Below are 17,546 nucleotides of genomic sequence, written 5' to 3' on the forward strand. Positions count from 1 at the left end.
TTAATGTCTTTGTGTGTGTGTGTTTGTGTGTCCCAGAGTGGAGCTGCATCTGTTTGGCCCTTTGGGTCACATTCGTTGCTCAGTATTGGTCCGACTGGCTACTGTGGGCTTGGGAACCAGTAGCAATACCCACAATGCATCTGCAGCACAAGACTGGCAAAAAGGTCTGGGAAAATGGAAACAGTTTGGATTGTCATCGCAGGAATAAAAATAGGCATAAAAGTAGAGTGGAGGAGATTCAAAGGCCTCAGAGGGTGAAGTACAAGTTTACATTAGGAGGTGTCTGTCTCTGTGAAGTCTGAGACAAACAATGACTCCATATTTTTGAAACATGAATCCATTTGTTGGAACAACACACATCACATGATTTCTGTGATTTGAAGGTGTGGTGGAAAAGATGATGAGTCTGTTCTATTTGTTCTATTCATTTTTGTTTCCATCCCTTGAGCTTCTTTCAACTCTGGAGAGAGTTTTTTTTTGAAGTAAAATAAAACTTTTGTTTCCTCATATTGAAGACTTGGAAGAGCAGAGGCCTCCTACCTGTACCTGCAGGCAACATGTGTCTGAGTTCATGTACAAACCACGGCCTTATTGCGATTCTGTTTTCCTCTGAGCGTATAATTAAAGACAGCTCTGGCCTTGCCCACATCTGAGGATGAAGAGCTGCGCTGCCCCACCTGCTGCCTCTCCTCCAGCTGAGGAAAACCCCATCCTCCCTGGATGGGGACTGGGACTGGAGCGTCGGTGTGGTTCCCAGACACAGGAAGCAGCAGCTGTCTGTCCGTCTGAACCCTGGCTATCAGACTGGGACTCTGAGCAGGAAGGGGACTCCCCGGAAAGTGGGTGAGCTTTGTCTGTGATGAGTGTTTGCCAACTGTGTTCTTTTCGGAAGAGTTCAAAAAAGTTCACGCAGCCGCCTCTAGATTTAAGGCTGCGGTTAGATGATTTGTAGCTGTATTTTGCATTAGATCACAGCTTTCTATATTGAGCAAATGTTTTGTCAATATGTTTTCAGCAAAACCAGGAATGTTGCAGTGTGGTCTTTTGTCAGAGTCTGTGCCAAGTGAGAGGGAAGGCATCATCCATCTTGGTTATCTCCTCCACGGAGGCTGTTTGTCAGAACACATCGGCTCAATTATCCCATAAATCACACCGGCTGAGGAAACACATCTGAGGCCCCTTAATAAATGTAAGGGCACCTCGGCGCTCGTCGTCTACACTCCGCAGAGTCAGAGAACAAGAATTAGAATTTGGCTGTTATCGCTGCACCTGCAGGGCATTCTGGGAAGTGAACATAATTACAAACCAGCACTAAATCTAAATTGAAAGCAAGTGCAAACCACAAGAAGCTGGGTGTTGTGTAAAACCACGGCTAAATTTAGATATCATTATCAATCTTTATATCCTTCAAATCAGACATGATAAGATCTCATCATGTGATTGGACATGAAGATGCCAAAAGCAGGAATGAAGGCTTCCTCTGAGACACTTTGTGCAAATTGTTTATACAAGTCCACATTGTGTTACCTCATGAGAAAAGTCTAGGATGAAAGTCAGACTTGGTGTTCACTGACATGAAGCCACTAGTGGAGCACGTTTCAAGAGTTGCATAATAGATTTTAAAATAAAGCAGAAATGAATGGAAACCTATGGATGTGTTTAATGGTAAATGAAAAGCTACAACTAAATCTGAATCAATGTTTACTGTGATAAATACAATAACTCAAGAAAATGTATGTATTTGAAGATGACTAATGCCAATCCCAATAGGTGCCTGGTAAAAAAGAAAAAATACAAACTCAGCAGCACAGTTTGTTGTAAAGTGTTTCCTGTATGAAAGCTTGTTTTTTATTATCAGAACTGCAATGGTGAGTGCATAACCATCAGACATATACACACAAAACAAAAAATCGCATTAATAGGTTGCCTATTGGAAAAAAAGAAGGAAAGAATAAAAGTAGTGGTCCACTGGATTTATGTCACTGGTGTTACAGCAAAAAAAGGAGAAAAAAATTGTGATTTCAGCTGTAGCTACAGATGAACTGTACAGAGTTGTTGGGTGCATTTACATACACTGATGGTGGCCATAGGTATTGTAGAGACTGAGAAATTATAATGTCTTTATCTCTGCCAAGAAAAGAGAGAAAAAGTTAAGATACTACAAGTGACCAACTCATGTAGCTGTCATACAGCCAATGAGTTAAATAATAATGTGGCCTCAAGTTTAAATGTCAGAAAACTGATTCAGTGGATTTTTGCTTTTACACAAATGGACGTTTATGTAGAAGGAGCCGTCAGCTGTTACATGATGATGATGATGATGGGTTATAGCAACATGATTAACTGTGTGGGCAGAAACAAAACTGAGTACGTGACATGAGATTGACATAAAGACTGGCGCGCGCTTCCCATCCCACCTACGCTCGTGCACAGTTGAACGGCGCGCAAATCCAAGCTCTGACCACTCTCTCTCTCTCTCTCTCTCTCTCTCTCTCTCTCTCTCTCTCTCTCTCTCTCTCTCTCTCTCTCTCTCCTTGCTACATCTCTCTTTCTTTGTTTTTTTACTCTTTCATTTATTTCTGGCTGAGTGGACCGGACAGGAGGGAACTTCTTCCCGCCACTATGGAGCAAAGTTTCCTGGGATTCTCGCAGCTTCTATTGGTTCTCCTGCTTCAGCTGGTACCTGCGCAGGTAACTCACATCCACACCACACCGGCTCAGGACACGTTTGACTACTTTACATGTTACACAACAGGTTTGCACGGAGCCCCTGAACACCTCCAAGGTGTTTCATCATTGCGCATGAGCTAAAAAAAAAATAATAATAATAAAAAATGCATCACCTAACTGGAGTTTTTACATCTTTTGGTGAAATATTTTTTATTGAAGTAAAAATGTAATCACTGATGGAGAATACAGCTTTAAGTTGACTTTTTTTCCCCCTAGGCTATAGACTGTCTTTTCTCCACGACTTCAAATGTGACTCCTATTAGTGTAAGCTCACCTCACGTGAGACATGCAGCGAGACTGAGAGGCGTCACATTTAAATGGCAGAGTCAGAGTCAGACTGCCTCAGCCTCGTGTCTCTGTGAGAGGAGGACACATCTGCTCCACCACAAACAGCTGGTTACAGTGTGTGACTGATCCAGATGAGGACACATCTGCATGCTCAACCTGAGAGTGTGATGTCTGACTCTGTGGAAAAACTTGCTGTGCAAATTTAGATTGTAGGCTACCTCTGTCATACTCCTATTGGATATGAAATCCACTTAGCTGGCTCTTGAAATTCAACTGAGATGAAGTTTCTGTTAGTTTTCTATACCATTTTTTTGTATTAATTTGAAAGTTAATAGATTTACAGTTGATTTTTGCTTATGATGTTTAAGTCCACACTGTGTACCTCAGGACTATATCATAAGTCAGACAAATTTTTAATCCGATCTTAAATGGTGGAACAAAATTTGACTCGGGCTCAATTTTTACTTTGACGAAATAAACACAATCTCAAAAAAAGTAATCATGTAAATAATCACCACCAAGATGCCATACAACAGATACTCAAACAGCTGGTTACAGTGTGTTCCTGTCCTGATCCAGGTGAAGATGCAGAGGTGCACACAGCTGCACAGATAAAGAGCCTGAGTCTGTAGTCAGTTGCTGTAGCTCCAGGTCTGTTCTCCTTGGTTGTGATGAGGATGTAATAATCCACTCCACTTTTGCACAGTAGCTTCCTCCTGCAGCGATGAGATCTGACACACATTCAGCGTGTCGGCCCACAGGGAGCCGACTGCACAGTGAACATGCATTGCAGTGTTTGAAGGGATGCATTAGCGAATGATGGGGAGATCATTAATGGGGTTTGAATTCAGTAGGCTAGGTATAGCATCTTAAATGTGGCTCTCATACACCGTGCACAATTACCCCATCTGTTTCTAAAGCTCTTACGGGGCTGCTGATGTGAGGTCAGTTTGCAAGAATAACAGTTTAAAGTTGCCCCCAAATATTGTGAAATGTGTTTTTCCCACCATTCTGAGCTCATGTCATTCATGAACAAAGTTCTTAGTTTGTTTTATGGAGATTTGAACCGACACAGCATCCAATCATGAATGGATATCTTTGTACTTGTGGTATGCAGAGTAGCACGTAGCAAGTAGCGGTTGACTGATAATGGATTTTTAAAGGTCGATAGGATAAGGCTAGTTTGGAGCAGGAAAAAGCCAATAGCAGATTAATTGGCCGATTCCCCATAAACGCTCCAGACAGCTCAGTCAGAGTCAGAACATGAATATGTTTCACTCACGATAACCTTTTTTTTTGTCCACATATGCCTCACATAGAAAACCATGACAAAGCAGGCAGCTCAGCTGTAGAACTCTCTTTCCACAATGTAGCAGGTAGTTGATTTCTATTTAGTTTAGTAGGCAGCATTAATGTGAAGTCGGGTTTAAATATAAATGTGGCGTTATCTTAAAGGGATAGTTCAACATTCAGAACTACGCTACGGAGGCTAATGGGATTTCTTGGTTTCCCTCATCAAACTCATCAAATATGCAATCCAACAACTCCAAAACGTTCTGGTGGACAAGTTGTGACCTGCACATTCACCACGCTATGAAATAATAACGGAACATTACCAGACAGAGTTATTTTAGAGGTAAATTCATGCAAATTCACTGATGCGCGTTCCCATCAGCGGCAGTTTTTCAGCAAGCAGTCTGTATTTACCTCAAAAACAACAAGTCTCGAAATGTTCCGTTATTATCTCATAGCGTGATGAATGTGCAGGTCACAACTTGTCCACAAAAGCGTTTTGGAGTAGTTAGATTGTGTATTTGATGAGTTTGATGAGGGAAATCTCTGTAATGTAGCTCTAAGCAGCTCACGGCTCTGCTCCGCCGTTCTAAAAATAGCTTGCACCGACAATTAGAGGGAACAAACCTACTCCAAAGACTATAGGGATTATGGCAATGGGCCAATTTGCCAAAATGTCGAACTATCCCTTTAACCTTCTCTGTTGAGATCTAGAAGAGGTATGTAATAGGTGGATGGCACGGATAACCACCAGTGATCAGAGCACAGGAACAATAACAAAACGGTAACATAACAAGAGTTTATTAAATGTCCTGTTGGCACAGTCGACCTCTAGCACAAAGAATGGAAACAGCCACGTCTGACGGTTCAAGTGTCTCTGGTTAGATCATCATTTTTAATAATCCAAGACAGGCTGCCCCCCTGCCAAGAGGTTGAGATGAGATGCGAACCACCATGGAGTCTGGTTCCAGTCTGGTCAGACACGTCTTTGTTTCATCCTCTGTTACAGTCTAATAAAGGCTATAAATTCAACAGAAAAAATTAGGAACCCACATCAATGTCTGGAAAAATGTGTTTCACTTGGAAGTTTTTGGAAAGTTCCAAAATTAGAGGAACAAAAGGAAAAAGACATAAAGGACAAGGACAGAAGCTCTCATTGTCAGTCTGTCATGGAGCCCATTCTGTCCAACATGAAGGCTCTTCACCGTCACACTGTATTGTTCCTGCATTTGAATTATGCTTCTTACAGCTGTTATTATGCATCTGGTTCTATTGTTGGACGATGGCGTACATCTAAGGAGTCTCTGTCTCTGGGTTTGTGTTGTGTTTGGCAGAAGTGCAAACTCACTTAGAGGAAACATAACAATCTCACAGTAAAAACCTGCTCTCCAGGCTATCAGGCAGCATGTTGGAATCAGATCATCAGCTCTCTCAGAGAGGTGAGGAGTCAGAGAGCGAGAGCTGATATTCAAAAGAAAAGAGCCAAGATCAACTGTGCACTTGTGTTTGTGCTCGATTTGCCGTTTGAAAAATTCAGGAACGTTGCCATTGTGAGTTTGGAGACAGGGTTGTGAGAACTTTGCTGTGTCATGACACATTTCAGCGCTGCCTTTGTTTAACTGAGCTTATTGTGTATAAAACTCCCATGAGATGGGGCAGCAGCTTTTCTTCACTGTTGTTCTTTGCATACTCTGAATGTTTTTGCTTCTTGTGATAATAAACCCTCCAGTATTACAACAAATTGAGAAACATATGCACTTTTCGTGGTGGGCTGGCTCATCTTACTGCATTTCTGCTGACCTGTAAACAGCGGCGCAGTGGTAGGCTACAGCCGAGAAACCGTCAGTCTTTTTTTTTTTTTACAGGATGACTGTGTGCACTTCCTTTTCTCTGCCACAAGAAGGCACTCTGCACCTGCTCAGTGAACCCACTGCTGTTTTGTGATGCTCATTGAGACAGTTTCCTGATTGTGTGCAGGTTTTTTGACATGTTTGACATTGAAATTAAAGGATTGATCACTAAAACTATAATTTTCCCCATGTATTTTGCAGATTTCACCCCCTCCAGGAGAGGGTCTCCCTAAAGGCAAGGGCTGTAACTTTTTGTCACATCCCATTCAACAGGTTTTCCCACATGTTGTATGGTCATTAAAGAATCAACTTGTCCCTTCAGGTATGACGTTCCAGGAGGTTTGGGCAAAGAGCATATGTCACCCTATGGAGCAGCTGGTGGATGTGGAGCAGGAGTTCCCAGGAGAAGTGGGGTACATCTACATGCCTGCTTGTGTCCCTCTGAAGAGATGTGCTGGTTGCTGTGGAGATGAACACCTGGAGTGCCATCCTACCCTTGAACGCAACATCACTTTGCAGGTGTAAAGAAGAAGGAGAAATGCCTAAAGGGAGATGTTAAAAAATGCACTGTGTGTTTCCACTGGCACATGTGGTCCAGTATTCAGTGTCAGTTTTCTCCTGTTGTTTTTTTCTCAGATGATGAAGATTGCTCCTGTGATATCTAGTCATGTGGAACTTACATTTGTGGAGCATCAGTCATGTGATTGCAGGTAAATTACAGACAGATGATTATTTCTAACAGTATTATTAGATCAGATTAGATTGTTGTTGCACAGCTAACATCAGTCGTTTCTGCTCTTCTCTCCCTCCTGTTGTTAGACCCCGTCAGATTCTTCAAAAAAATAAAAGGTCAGTAGAGGGATATTTTATCTATTAGATGTAAACACACGAGTGTCCTCATCACACTCTGCTTTGCCTCCACAGCAGCAGTGATTCTATCAGGAATAAACTTCGGAGGAGAAAACACAAGAAGACAGCCAACGGCTGTGGCAAGTAAGAGATTTATTGCCCCCCTGTGGCGCTCACACACAGAGACACACACACATGCACTGCACGGTTTCATAATGTTTGAATGTTTATGGCTACATTTATCACTGTTTCCCCCAGTCTGTCATACTACCAAAGGCAGATGAGATTAAACAATACCACAGTATATTGTCTGCTGTGTCGCTCTTCTCTGGCAGACCTATAATCCACCGACCACTTATGATGAGCTTGCGTTTTTGTGTGAGGCCACAGAGCATTTGTTGCACAATAATCCAAGGCTGCTGATAGCTTCAACCAAGGACTGCCAGTGAAAAGGTTTAGTCTTAAAATAACAACACACAACAACAAAGAAATAGCGAAGAGGAGGAAGAAGTAGAAATATTAGCTAAAGGGAATGAGCTACAGCATTAAATCTTATCATCACCATGTTCTGGTCAGAGGCAGGAGACCAAGTCGTGTGCAGTCACAGCTCATCGTTTTATTCACATTTGCACATTTTCACATAATTCACCTCTGACTGACTGCAGCCGAGCCTACCTTATGCACAAGTGAAAACACCACTGTGTACTTCAAAGAACAATGTCACACATCACATTCTGCAGACACAACCTTGAGTTATGTGTGTGGTGAGTTTGGTATTTTGTTTGTCTGTGGTCTCTTTTCTCATAAAGGTCAAAAGGTTGCAACTCTCTGTGCCCCCTCCCCCCTCTCTCAGATATTGTTGTGTAACCAATTGTGAATTATGGTAGAACAATAGGAACATTGCTGAAAAGAACAAGATGTCCAAAATAAAAGGTGAAAAGCCAAGGTATAGCCAATTGACATATCAGTAAGACATTCCACCCAGCCTGTGGATGGTTGTAAAAAGTCTTTAGATGAAGTTTTGTAAAGTCAGTGAGAATGACCCTCGTGATGTCATCAGGATTATCACCAAGCTTATAACTGCCAGTCCCGGTGAGAGACCAGAAGTGTGGGATTTGGAAAATGTAGGTCATGAGCAATGCTATCCAGATGCATTATGGGAATGACAGGATCCAGGACATTCGGAGCTGGAGACCATCAGAATATCTCATCCTTGGTGGTCTGCTGTAACGCTGTTTAGCATTATCATGTAATGTAACATGAACATGAACATGTAATAATGTGATCAGGGCAGACAGAGAGGAAAAAAGATCAGTGGAAAGGTGAATAATGTGTAGAATACTCAGACTTTCTTCGCTTTTATCTTTAGGGTATTTCAAATCTTTAATTACATCACATTTTACTTCCAGATGCTCCTGTTTCAACTGATCTGTACATCCTTATTTTAATGTTTTGATAATTGTTAAGGTTTTTGTTCATTCTTATATTTGTGGCTTTCATTATTTTGTGTCTAGGACCTTTTATCTTGTGTTCTGCTGGGCTACATTGTAAATACTTGTATGGAAGGGACCAGTAACAGAAAAAAAACAACAACTTTGGTACATAGGCCAAAAGCTCAGACGCAAAATCAGATGACACATGTACAAGGAGCAGACAGAGGGAGGGAAAGGTAAATACCAGGGGAATTGGGGAGGGGTGAAACGGCCTGGGGTGGGGCTGGAAAGACACATGAGTAGGAAGTGAAACAACTAACAACTAAGGTTTTGAAATAACTTACAAGGTAAGTCATGTCAAAATAAGATAGGAAATAATAACAGTCTGGGCAGGAGGTCACATAGATAATAAAAAGTCTCTTTTTAAGTTTGTGAAAGTGTGATGTCAAATCAGGATAGCTTCACATTTCTCACGCTTATCTTAAAATAATACTCACATTGCCATCCTCTCTTTATTTCTTATTACACACTGAAACAACAAGATGACATTTTAAGATTTATACTCTGGGAGTAGTCTGGGAAGGATGGTGAAAAAACACTTTTAATCTAGACAAAAGGGTGAAACAGATAAAAATGTGTCTGCAAATATAATCAGCTTATTGTGGAAGTACACTGAAGCTAGTGTTGAAGGACAAACTTTACAGTCTGAGAAAAAAAAGCATTACTAAATTAAGTTAATGTTAACTTGAGACTCCAGCATGCAGCCTCGTGTGATTGATGTCTTTTTCAGTATGAGATGTCCCTTCTGTGTTGCCATCCCTTCACCACAGTTCAGCATGGGAACATACACTATGCATTTTGAACAGGCTGTGAATTTTATCTTCCATCACTTTGGAAGCAGGCGTGTTGCTGTTTAAGCCTTCACCCTGTTATCAGTAATGGAAATGTCACTTTTGGCTCAGTCTTTGCAGCACATTAACTTTTACCTCTTCTCTTACGAAGCAGAGACAGAGAATGAGTCTTATCTTATTTATCCAGCAGCCTTAACAGAGGTGAAAAAAGAATCCATCTGACAAATCAGCCCCTAAATGCCAGACTATGGACTTGATTTTTAGGAGAAGATTGTGTTTGGTGGTGGTCTGTAGGATTTCCCCAACACGTGTTATCAACTGTGTAGCAACATGTGTGGCAGTTGTGGCTGTGGCCTGGTCAAACAATGCTAATGATGCACCATGACTCTCCTTGACTCCCTTTCCTTTGTAAACCACAGTTTTATCTCTAAGACCTCCACCCTTTACTTAGTGGTCAAAGGGCCACACAGTCTCAGAGCTCTTCATTTCTTCCAGCTGACTCTCAGGGGCCAAATTGAATGATACCAGTGCTGAATGTAAACTAAACTGGAGTTTAACTCCCTACATCAAATCTGTAGGATAAACACTCAATTTCATCTTGTTATGAAGGCTTCATTCTTGTGACAACCTTGTTTCATGTTGACAGTGCAGACAGAAAACATCGACCTGTGGATTACATTGACTGTCTGGGACACTCTATAATAAGAAATACCTCTTCACACAGACGCTTTGGGACCACTGACCCCATGGGACCCTGAACCTGTGCCATAAATACCTGGGACCGTATTTATCAAGCTTCTTAGAATGACTCCTAACAACACTGCTAATATAAGAGTCGACGTATGAATAAAAAAAAATTCTTCACTGAAAGCTGCACTTAAAAGTTAGTTATCAAGCGTCTTACTCACATTTTTAGCGACGTAGGACTGAATCTTAAAGCAGAAGTAAGCGATCCGGTCGTTTTGGCTAATGCTGCGTTCCAGGCAGGCTTTTGAAACCGTAAATTACAGCTTCAAGTCACAACTTACGACTTTGTAGCGTTTCAGGCAACCCACTCGTGTTTTTCCGACCTGTTTTACCGGTGAAAGTGCACTATAACGGCCACTCGTAACTTCCGACCCGTGAACTCGTACCAGATCGAACTGGTACGACTTCACAGGTCGGAAAAACACGAGTTACGAGTTGCCTTGAACGCACCATAACAGTCCTCGTCCCTACATCACCACATTCACGGCGTCCCTTGGCTGCACACACAGCCCTGCATGCCGTTCTCTCTCCTCATTGGATAAAAACTGTAGGATACGATAAATGTTTTCTCTTCGGCTCAGAGCAGAGCAGAGGGACTGAGAGACCCGTGTTTCGGTCCAAACGCTCTATGGGATTGCTGTCGGAACTCGGAAGATATAACTATTTAAGACTTATATTAACACAAATATATCACCTACTTCTGCTTTAAGTGTCGGTTTCAGAGCTGAGTAACGACAGTACTATGTGCTGTAAATTGAATTTTAGATGACGTCACTTCCAAATTTATAGGAATGACCAATCGTTGTTTATCTAAGAATATGGAAATATCTCAGTGAATAGTTTAATGGCCAATAGGAGTGTATATTCAACCGTATTTTGACAATAATCTACTACAACATAATACAAGATATATACATTGAGAATTGGTAATGAATCAAAAATAAATGTTCCTAATCTGTTTAATGCATTAATTCAGTGTTACATTGTTGGTGAGATGACGTCTCTTATCAAATCTGTGACAAGGATGATACCCGATCTGTCCAAACGATATCGTTTGATCAACTGCTCGTCATCAAACAATGCCAGAACAAAGACCTTTCACTCGCAGAAGGTAAACGCACATCTCTCTCTCCTCAGTGCCATCCCCTGCTGGCAAATCCTAACCACTTAAGACACCTCTCGAGGTCTCTTAAATATCTGGGAGTAGTAGGAGTGATTCTTAGACTTGAGAAAGTTGATAAATAGCCTTTATTCTTAAGTTTGAGAGTAGGACTAAAATGGCACTCGAAGACGCTTGATGAATACGGCCCCTGTTCTATAGGTTCTATCAATAAGTGTTAAAGTTATCACTGTGTAGTGTTTATAATGCATTTTAGCACATTAGTGGGTCCCATGTGTGTTTTGGAAGTAGGCTAGTTGTACATTTACCTAGAGAACCATTAAAACCTGTTTAGATTTCCTCTTGGCACAGTGCCACATTAAAGAAAGACCATGACATCCAGAAACCAGTTATTCCAGTCTGATTACCTATACTCTGTAAGGTCTTGTGTCAACTGTGTTTGTGAGGGTCAATGGAACTGTAGTTCATGAAGACAAGACTGTTATTCATGTAGAATATGCTGAATTTCTGTGACTGTTTATTTCTGTCTTTCCAGGTGCCAGTTTCCTCAGAACAAGATAAATCTTCACTGATTCACACATCTGTGCAAAGTTAAATTAGGATGAGTGACTGTGGTGCGCTGAGCAACATTTTTCATTTTTTGATAAATTGCAGTATCAAAGTAAACAACCATATCTGCAAACACATTTGCGTTAAGACTGCGGTTTTAAATGAACTTAAATGTAAATTCTGGTCTTTAAAAATCTTGCTGCCTTTGTTTAAGATGTTAAAAATAAACAGTGGAGAGTATGAATGAGAGGTAGCCTAATGGTTGTAATGCTTTGAGCTCATCAGTTGTTAGGGGAAAGGATTAAAGCGTCTGACCATCCGGAGGTGTTTTACTGATTAACTTCCAGACCTTCTTCATGACTTCATGTACAGTACGATTGTAATGAAACCAATGCTTTCCTGTCACTTTATGTGTGTGTAAGTGATGGACTCTGAATCCACTCTGTCTAATCATCGGTCATGATAAGTTCATGAAATAAAAATACACCCCAAATACAAGGAACCTCTGTGCTATCTACATTTGCATTTGTAGACCATTAGAGTTTGTAACATGTGAGGCCACAGTGTTCTCTTTATCTTGCATTGCTCTGTAGTAAGCACATTGTTAACAAAGCACAAGGGGTTACTGTTGATTCATGTTGCATTCACAGCCTTTCACATACAGTACACAGGTGAGATGATGGAGGGTGATTTAACACCAAAATAAATCAGCAGGATCAGACTTTATAACCATTTGAAATGATAAAAAAAATTAGCAGCCATCAGACTTATGACTTATTCATAGTCAGCATTTTATTCTGGTTTCATCTTCTTCAGGGGTGCAGAGCGATGAAGGTTACACTTTACTTTTTAAACTTTCTAACCCAGCATTTTCTTGCAGCATGTGAAAAAGTATATTCTGCTGCCTGTTGTAGGCTACAGTTGTTGTCCTCTCATCCTGGGCATGTGTGCTCACTTCAAACAGAAACGTTGCCACTTCATCTTCCATACGCAGTGCACGTGAGTACGTTTTGTTCTGAGGGGCAGTGTTGTGTTTACTTCTTCAAACATGCATGGTGACTTGCTGAGCTTGGGTTAGCTGCAGGCCAACCCAGCTATTATGTAATACACCAGAACATTACGCTCGAAACCTCACGTCACCGGATTCCCCCGACGGTACATTTGAGATGCCTGCACTACTGTACAGTACACCAGACAACACCTTCTCGCTGCACAGCGAACACAATGTCCTTAACTTGCCACACATCTAGCAGTGGTCACGTTTTTCAGCTGCTGGCTTCGCCGGCCAATCAGAAGCCAGGAAATGAAGCAGCTGACCAAGCGTAGCCGTGACGTGTCAGGTACTCCAGATGAGACCACGCCCCCGGATACCAAATTTGGCAAGAATGACTCTAACGAATATCCTGTCCATTGCATTTTTCACCGTCCAGGAACAATTGTCGGTGGGTGAACAGAGACCCACGGGCTGTCGGTAACCAATTTTACCGTTAAAACTGTCGCAGAGGACAATTAAACGGCAACCGTGAACGGTTGTTGCCACCGTGCTCCGCATGTGACCGAGCAGACAGACAGGGGAGGGGCGGCAGGTCTCGTGTATAGTACCGTGGAACACAGAGTTCCAGTCAGCGGAGCCCAACAGCAGCAACGGCAGCAACGGCCACACCGGAGACGAGACGATACAGACACAGCAGACTGCCCGCCGCCGAGCTCCTGTCCCCAGCACCCAGGACCAAGTAAGCATACTCTGTTGTGTATCTCTGCAGGTTCATTGCGTTTTTTTATTTTTTCCTTCTGTGTAACGTTACTTTATGTTAGTTCGCGGTCAAAACGTCAGCCTTGTTGTCTCCGTGCACAACGAAGCTAACGAAAAGTGCTAATTTAAACTGTGCATCCGTCTTGTTTGCTTTCCTAAGTGCTCAGTCGCTTTTAGCTAGCTCCATCAATTAGCTACCAAATTATACACCCAAATATGTCATGAACATATTTAATCAGAATAACCACTAATCTTTAATTTTATAGAAAAGCAATTGTATTATGTATTGTATTATTACATTATGTATTTAGGCTAACTAAACTAAGTTAATAGTGTAATATCGGTATTGCATGGTTGTTGCTGTGTGGTGGTAACGTTATAACGTTATTAGTGGAGGATGATGGATAAACTGTGATAAGTTATTAAACTTTGTTGGCTCTCGGGGGTTAGTCCTCACCAGACTGCAGTAACCTTAGTCAGATAAACCAGTTAAATGTGACAACAAGAGGACGAAATGTGTTTTATCTCACACTCGGAAGATCTCAAGCACTCACTACCATATATTGACATGGTGACCAACACTAACCGAAAATGCAAATTAGGATAAACATATCAAAATGTGTTGCAAAAACAGTTGTATCTTATTATTAGTCTATTGAAGCGGTTTAAGACTGAAATTGAGCTTCCACTTTGATCCACGCCATCTGTACACGACTCCATATTTTGTCGTTGACATGAAGAGCTTCTGCTTAATCGTGTGTGATTAACAAAATGTAGCCTTTTATGTGCTGATGCAGGCGTGAGAGCGTGTGGAGCCAAGGACATTACAGCAGGAAAGATGAGCACCAAGAGGAAGGCAGAGAGCCACTCCAGGGCAGCCAGCAGACCACGTATCATGAAGTCTAGAGACTCAGAGAGAGACTCTGGATTCTCAGGTTCGACCTTTCTCTTGCCACAGTATCAATTTGCTTTCATTATCAAGTGTTACACAGCTGATGCTTACAGTTACTCTTCCTCTTCGCCTATAGATGCAAGCTCAGTTATGGACATCACAGACTCAGAGGATTCACCCCGCCCTGTTGTACAGCAGGGACGGCAGACCCCAGGCTCTCAGCTGGCTGTTGTGGGAGGCTCCTACTCGAACCTTTCTCCCATGATCATCATGAACAACGTCCTCCTGAAGCAGGTACACAGCAAAACCCCACCTCTAAAAAGATAAAAAGATGATTTAGAGTTTCAGAGTTCCTCTGTCTTTTAACGCCAGGCAGCGCTTTAATTGGGGAAGTTATGGTCCAGTGTCTTCACAGCCCAAAGACTGTAATGTGGCATCATAATACTGAATGTTCACATAAGGTCAAGACTACTTCTTGATGAACAGCAGAGCTCAAAAATCACTTAGATTTTATGAGAAAAAAGATTGTTACCTCCCTGAAAATGTATAAGCGACTTTGTTTCTGTTTGCACTTACTTTGTGGGGTGAAAAAAAGGGAGGAAAAAACATATCTGATGATGTAAAATATATATTGTACATTTTTCAATAAAAAGTTGATCACAAAAAAAAATCAGGAATACAAGATTTAACAGTAAAAATTAACAATAAATAATAAATATGTGTTTCATTTGTTAATTTCAGCTGTATTGCTTTTTCTAGTATGAGACTTTTTTAAATTAGACTTACAAACTGAGTTAATGAAACTTTCTAATTGGCCTTTTTTTTTCAAGTAGAACTGTTGCTGGGTTAGTTTGTGTCTCAAGCTAATTTATGTTGTCTTTATTTTTGTTGTATTATTATATCAGTTCTGGGACCATGAGTACAAAAAAAAACCAATATGTGTTTTATGTCACTGTAAAGTTGATAATTTATAAGTTCATGTAGTAAATGTGGCCCATGGGTGTGGCCTTTCAAAGCTCTCAATTTTGATTCTGTTGCTTTTGCAGCCTGGAGACAATCCCCCGGCTCTGAAACCCTGGGGGTTTAGTCCCACGGTGGAGGTGGTTCAGCCTGTGGTCCAGCCGGTGGTCCAGCAGCCCCAGGTGGTCTTTCTCCAGCCTGTGGTTTCCCGTCAAGCCTCCAAAGAGGCTACCTCCAGACACAGACGCCCTAAGAAGTATCTTCCAATCCTGAAATCCTACCCCAAGATTGCTCCACATCCCGGAGACAGCTCCAGTTCTTCTGGCAGAGGAACGGCTTCCTTATCATCTTCCTCCTCCTCGTCCTCCTCCTCCTCATCCTTCTCCTCCTCCTCATCTTATAGCTCCTCCTCTTCAGGATCAAAGAGAAGTAGCACCAGCCACCGTGACCACAGAGAGAAACAGCCAAGAAGTCTGTGCAGCAGTGCTAATAGCTCCAGCTCAGCTACCAGTCTTCCTGGTAGCCCTGGCACCATGTCCCCTCTTCTCCAGAACAGACTTTCTTTCCCCTCAACAGAAACCAGCACCAACAGTAGTCCTGCCAGGGAGAGGCCTTCACCAGCCCTCAGCCAGTCAGAGTTTAACTCCTGCCTTTCTTTCACTCACACCACTGGTTCCAAAAACCAGACACTCCCCGTTCCCCAGATGGGCACCATGGAGAAGTGCTCAGAAGAAGAAGAGCCTGACCCCAATGACGGTGACGCAGATACACGTAGGAAGCGCTTCTGCAACACCTACAACATCTTGAGCAAATCGGGCCTGCTAGACATCACGCTTCGCACCAAGGAGCTTCTCAGGCAGAACCGACGCACCCAGACTGACCTGGACCAACTAAAAGAGCACACAGACCTCTTCCTCCAGGCTGTGCGGAGCGGCGACACGAGCATCTGTGTCAAGCTGCAGGCCAGCCTTCAGGAGGAAGACCGGGAAAAAGAGAAGGAGAGAGCTGCTCAAACCAGCTTAAAGGAAGATTAGACCTAGACTAGTGCTAGACAATAAGCCTTTAGATTCAGATGGGGAAAGGAAAGCCGGGGTTGGGGGGTTGGAGCGTATAGGGACAGATGGACCGAAAGTAATGTGCTCCACTCCACACTCACACACACACACACACACCCCTAGACTCGCTCACAGACAGGGAGCTGTGGCCTACATTTTGGCTGTTGTCTGCCTTCGGGCCCTGACACACCAAGCCAGCTTCTAACATTTGGTGCAGATAAAGACTTTTTATGCCTCTTGTCTTCTCCTTGCACTCAAACTTATAGTGTAAGACTGTAGCTGGCGGCCATCACCATGCACCTAGAATCTGCACCTGAAATGGAACATTATGATAATTTGTTAAATAATGAAATATTTGTTGTATTATGAACTTGCAATATCAGCATCAGCAGCAATATTATAGTTTGAGGAAACTGTAAAGATGAACAAATAGCTAAAGAATTGCTGCCTCAGTCTTTCTGCAAGTTTATTTGTCCAAACTATCAAAGTAATAGTTGGACCTATGCCATCATTTAAGGACACAATACAATAACTATGAAAGATGGTCAGCATAATGGTTTCTCATGGTTTCTCAACTTGGTGTGTAAGGGACCAAAGGTCCAACAAGGCCAAAACCTCAGCACGCTGCCCCGCCATGCACAACCTAACTAGATCTCTTCCATTGAAACTGACTCTGCTGCACAGAAATCTTTTGCACATTGGCAATCAACACCCCGACAGATTTAGATCTAAAGCATGAAGGGATTAACTTTTTTTTTTCTTTATACCAAATGTACAATACAGAGAAAGCTCCATTAAAACCACTAATACTGGATATTTCAGCTTTAACACAGTGCAAGGCATTTTCCTCTAAAACTAAAAATACTAAATATTGTGGTGACAATGAAATGACTCCTTGGTAATTCATGGTATTTCTTTGAGCTGCGTTCCACTGGTACTGATATATCGCTTAACAAACATCTAGTTAACAATCAGTAGGTGTGTACATAGTCTAAACAACTTCATGCAGCAGTTGCCATTCATGTGAAATGTCTTATTTTGACAGGCTCATGGAAATGTTCTCATGTCACAGTGAATGTGTTCAGGGCCTCTCGCCAGTCAGCATCTCCAGACAGATAATCATGTGCCTAATGTGTCTCTTCAGTCCCTGCTGTGTTTTAAAACTCGATGTGAAAA

The 17,546-nt window shown here is 42.1% G+C and overlaps 2 protein-coding genes across 2 annotated transcripts; both read left to right on the plus strand.

The window, feature by feature from the left end:
- The first annotated feature begins 2,558 nt into the window (after window positions 1-2,558).
- LOC146962068 (vascular endothelial growth factor A-like) lies at window positions 2,559-12,172 on the plus strand. Its single transcript, XM_085770578.1, has 7 exons — window positions 2,559-2,691; window positions 6,363-6,396; window positions 6,484-6,680; window positions 6,798-6,871; window positions 6,981-7,010; window positions 7,086-7,154; window positions 11,697-12,172. The coding sequence occupies exons 1-7, from the start codon at window positions 2,623-2,625 to the stop codon at window positions 11,731-11,733; spliced, it is 510 nt and encodes a 169-aa protein (XP_085626704.1). The 5' UTR covers window positions 2,559-2,622; the 3' UTR covers window positions 11,734-12,172.
- A 1,175-nt stretch (window positions 12,173-13,347) lies between these two features.
- On the plus strand, window positions 13,348-16,591 carry cipcb (CLOCK-interacting pacemaker b). The gene is made up of 4 exons (XM_085771372.1): window positions 13,348-13,443; window positions 14,241-14,398; window positions 14,492-14,649; window positions 15,402-16,591. The coding sequence occupies exons 2-4, from the start codon at window positions 14,302-14,304 to the stop codon at window positions 16,347-16,349; spliced, it is 1,203 nt and encodes a 400-aa protein (XP_085627498.1). The 5' UTR covers window positions 13,348-13,443; window positions 14,241-14,301; the 3' UTR covers window positions 16,350-16,591.
- The last annotated feature ends 955 nt before the right edge of the window (window positions 16,592-17,546 follow it).

Source organism: Trachurus japonicus, chromosome 24, assembly GCF_045865225.1.
Source record: "Trachurus japonicus isolate A0001 chromosome 24, Traja_1.0".
Taxonomy (NCBI): Eukaryota; Metazoa; Chordata; class Actinopteri; order Carangiformes; family Carangidae; genus Trachurus; species Trachurus japonicus.

What these genes read in the sequence shown, in the direction of transcription:
- LOC146962068 (XM_085770578.1), top strand. Translation starts at nt 2,623, where the DNA reads ATGGAGCAAAGTTTCCTGGGATTCTCGCAGCTTCTATTGGTTCTCCTG. An exon ending in ATTCTTCAAAAAAATAAAAG is followed by an intron (nt 7,011 to 7,085) that starts GTCAGTAGAGGG and finishes TTGCCTCCACAG; the next exon opens with CAGCAGTGATTCTATCAGGA. An exon ending in ACAGCCAACGGCTGTGGCAA is followed by an intron (nt 7,155 to 11,696) that starts GTAAGAGATTTA and finishes CTGTCTTTCCAG; the next exon opens with GTGCCAGTTTCCTCAGAACA.
- cipcb (XM_085771372.1), top strand. Translation starts at nt 14,302, where the DNA reads ATGAGCACCAAGAGGAAGGCAGAGAGCCACTCCAGGGCAGCCAGCAGA. An exon ending in GAGAGACTCTGGATTCTCAG is followed by an intron (nt 14,399 to 14,491) that starts GTTCGACCTTTC and finishes CTTCGCCTATAG; the next exon opens with ATGCAAGCTCAGTTATGGAC. An exon ending in ACAACGTCCTCCTGAAGCAG is followed by an intron (nt 14,650 to 15,401) that starts GTACACAGCAAA and finishes TTGCTTTTGCAG; the next exon opens with CCTGGAGACAATCCCCCGGC.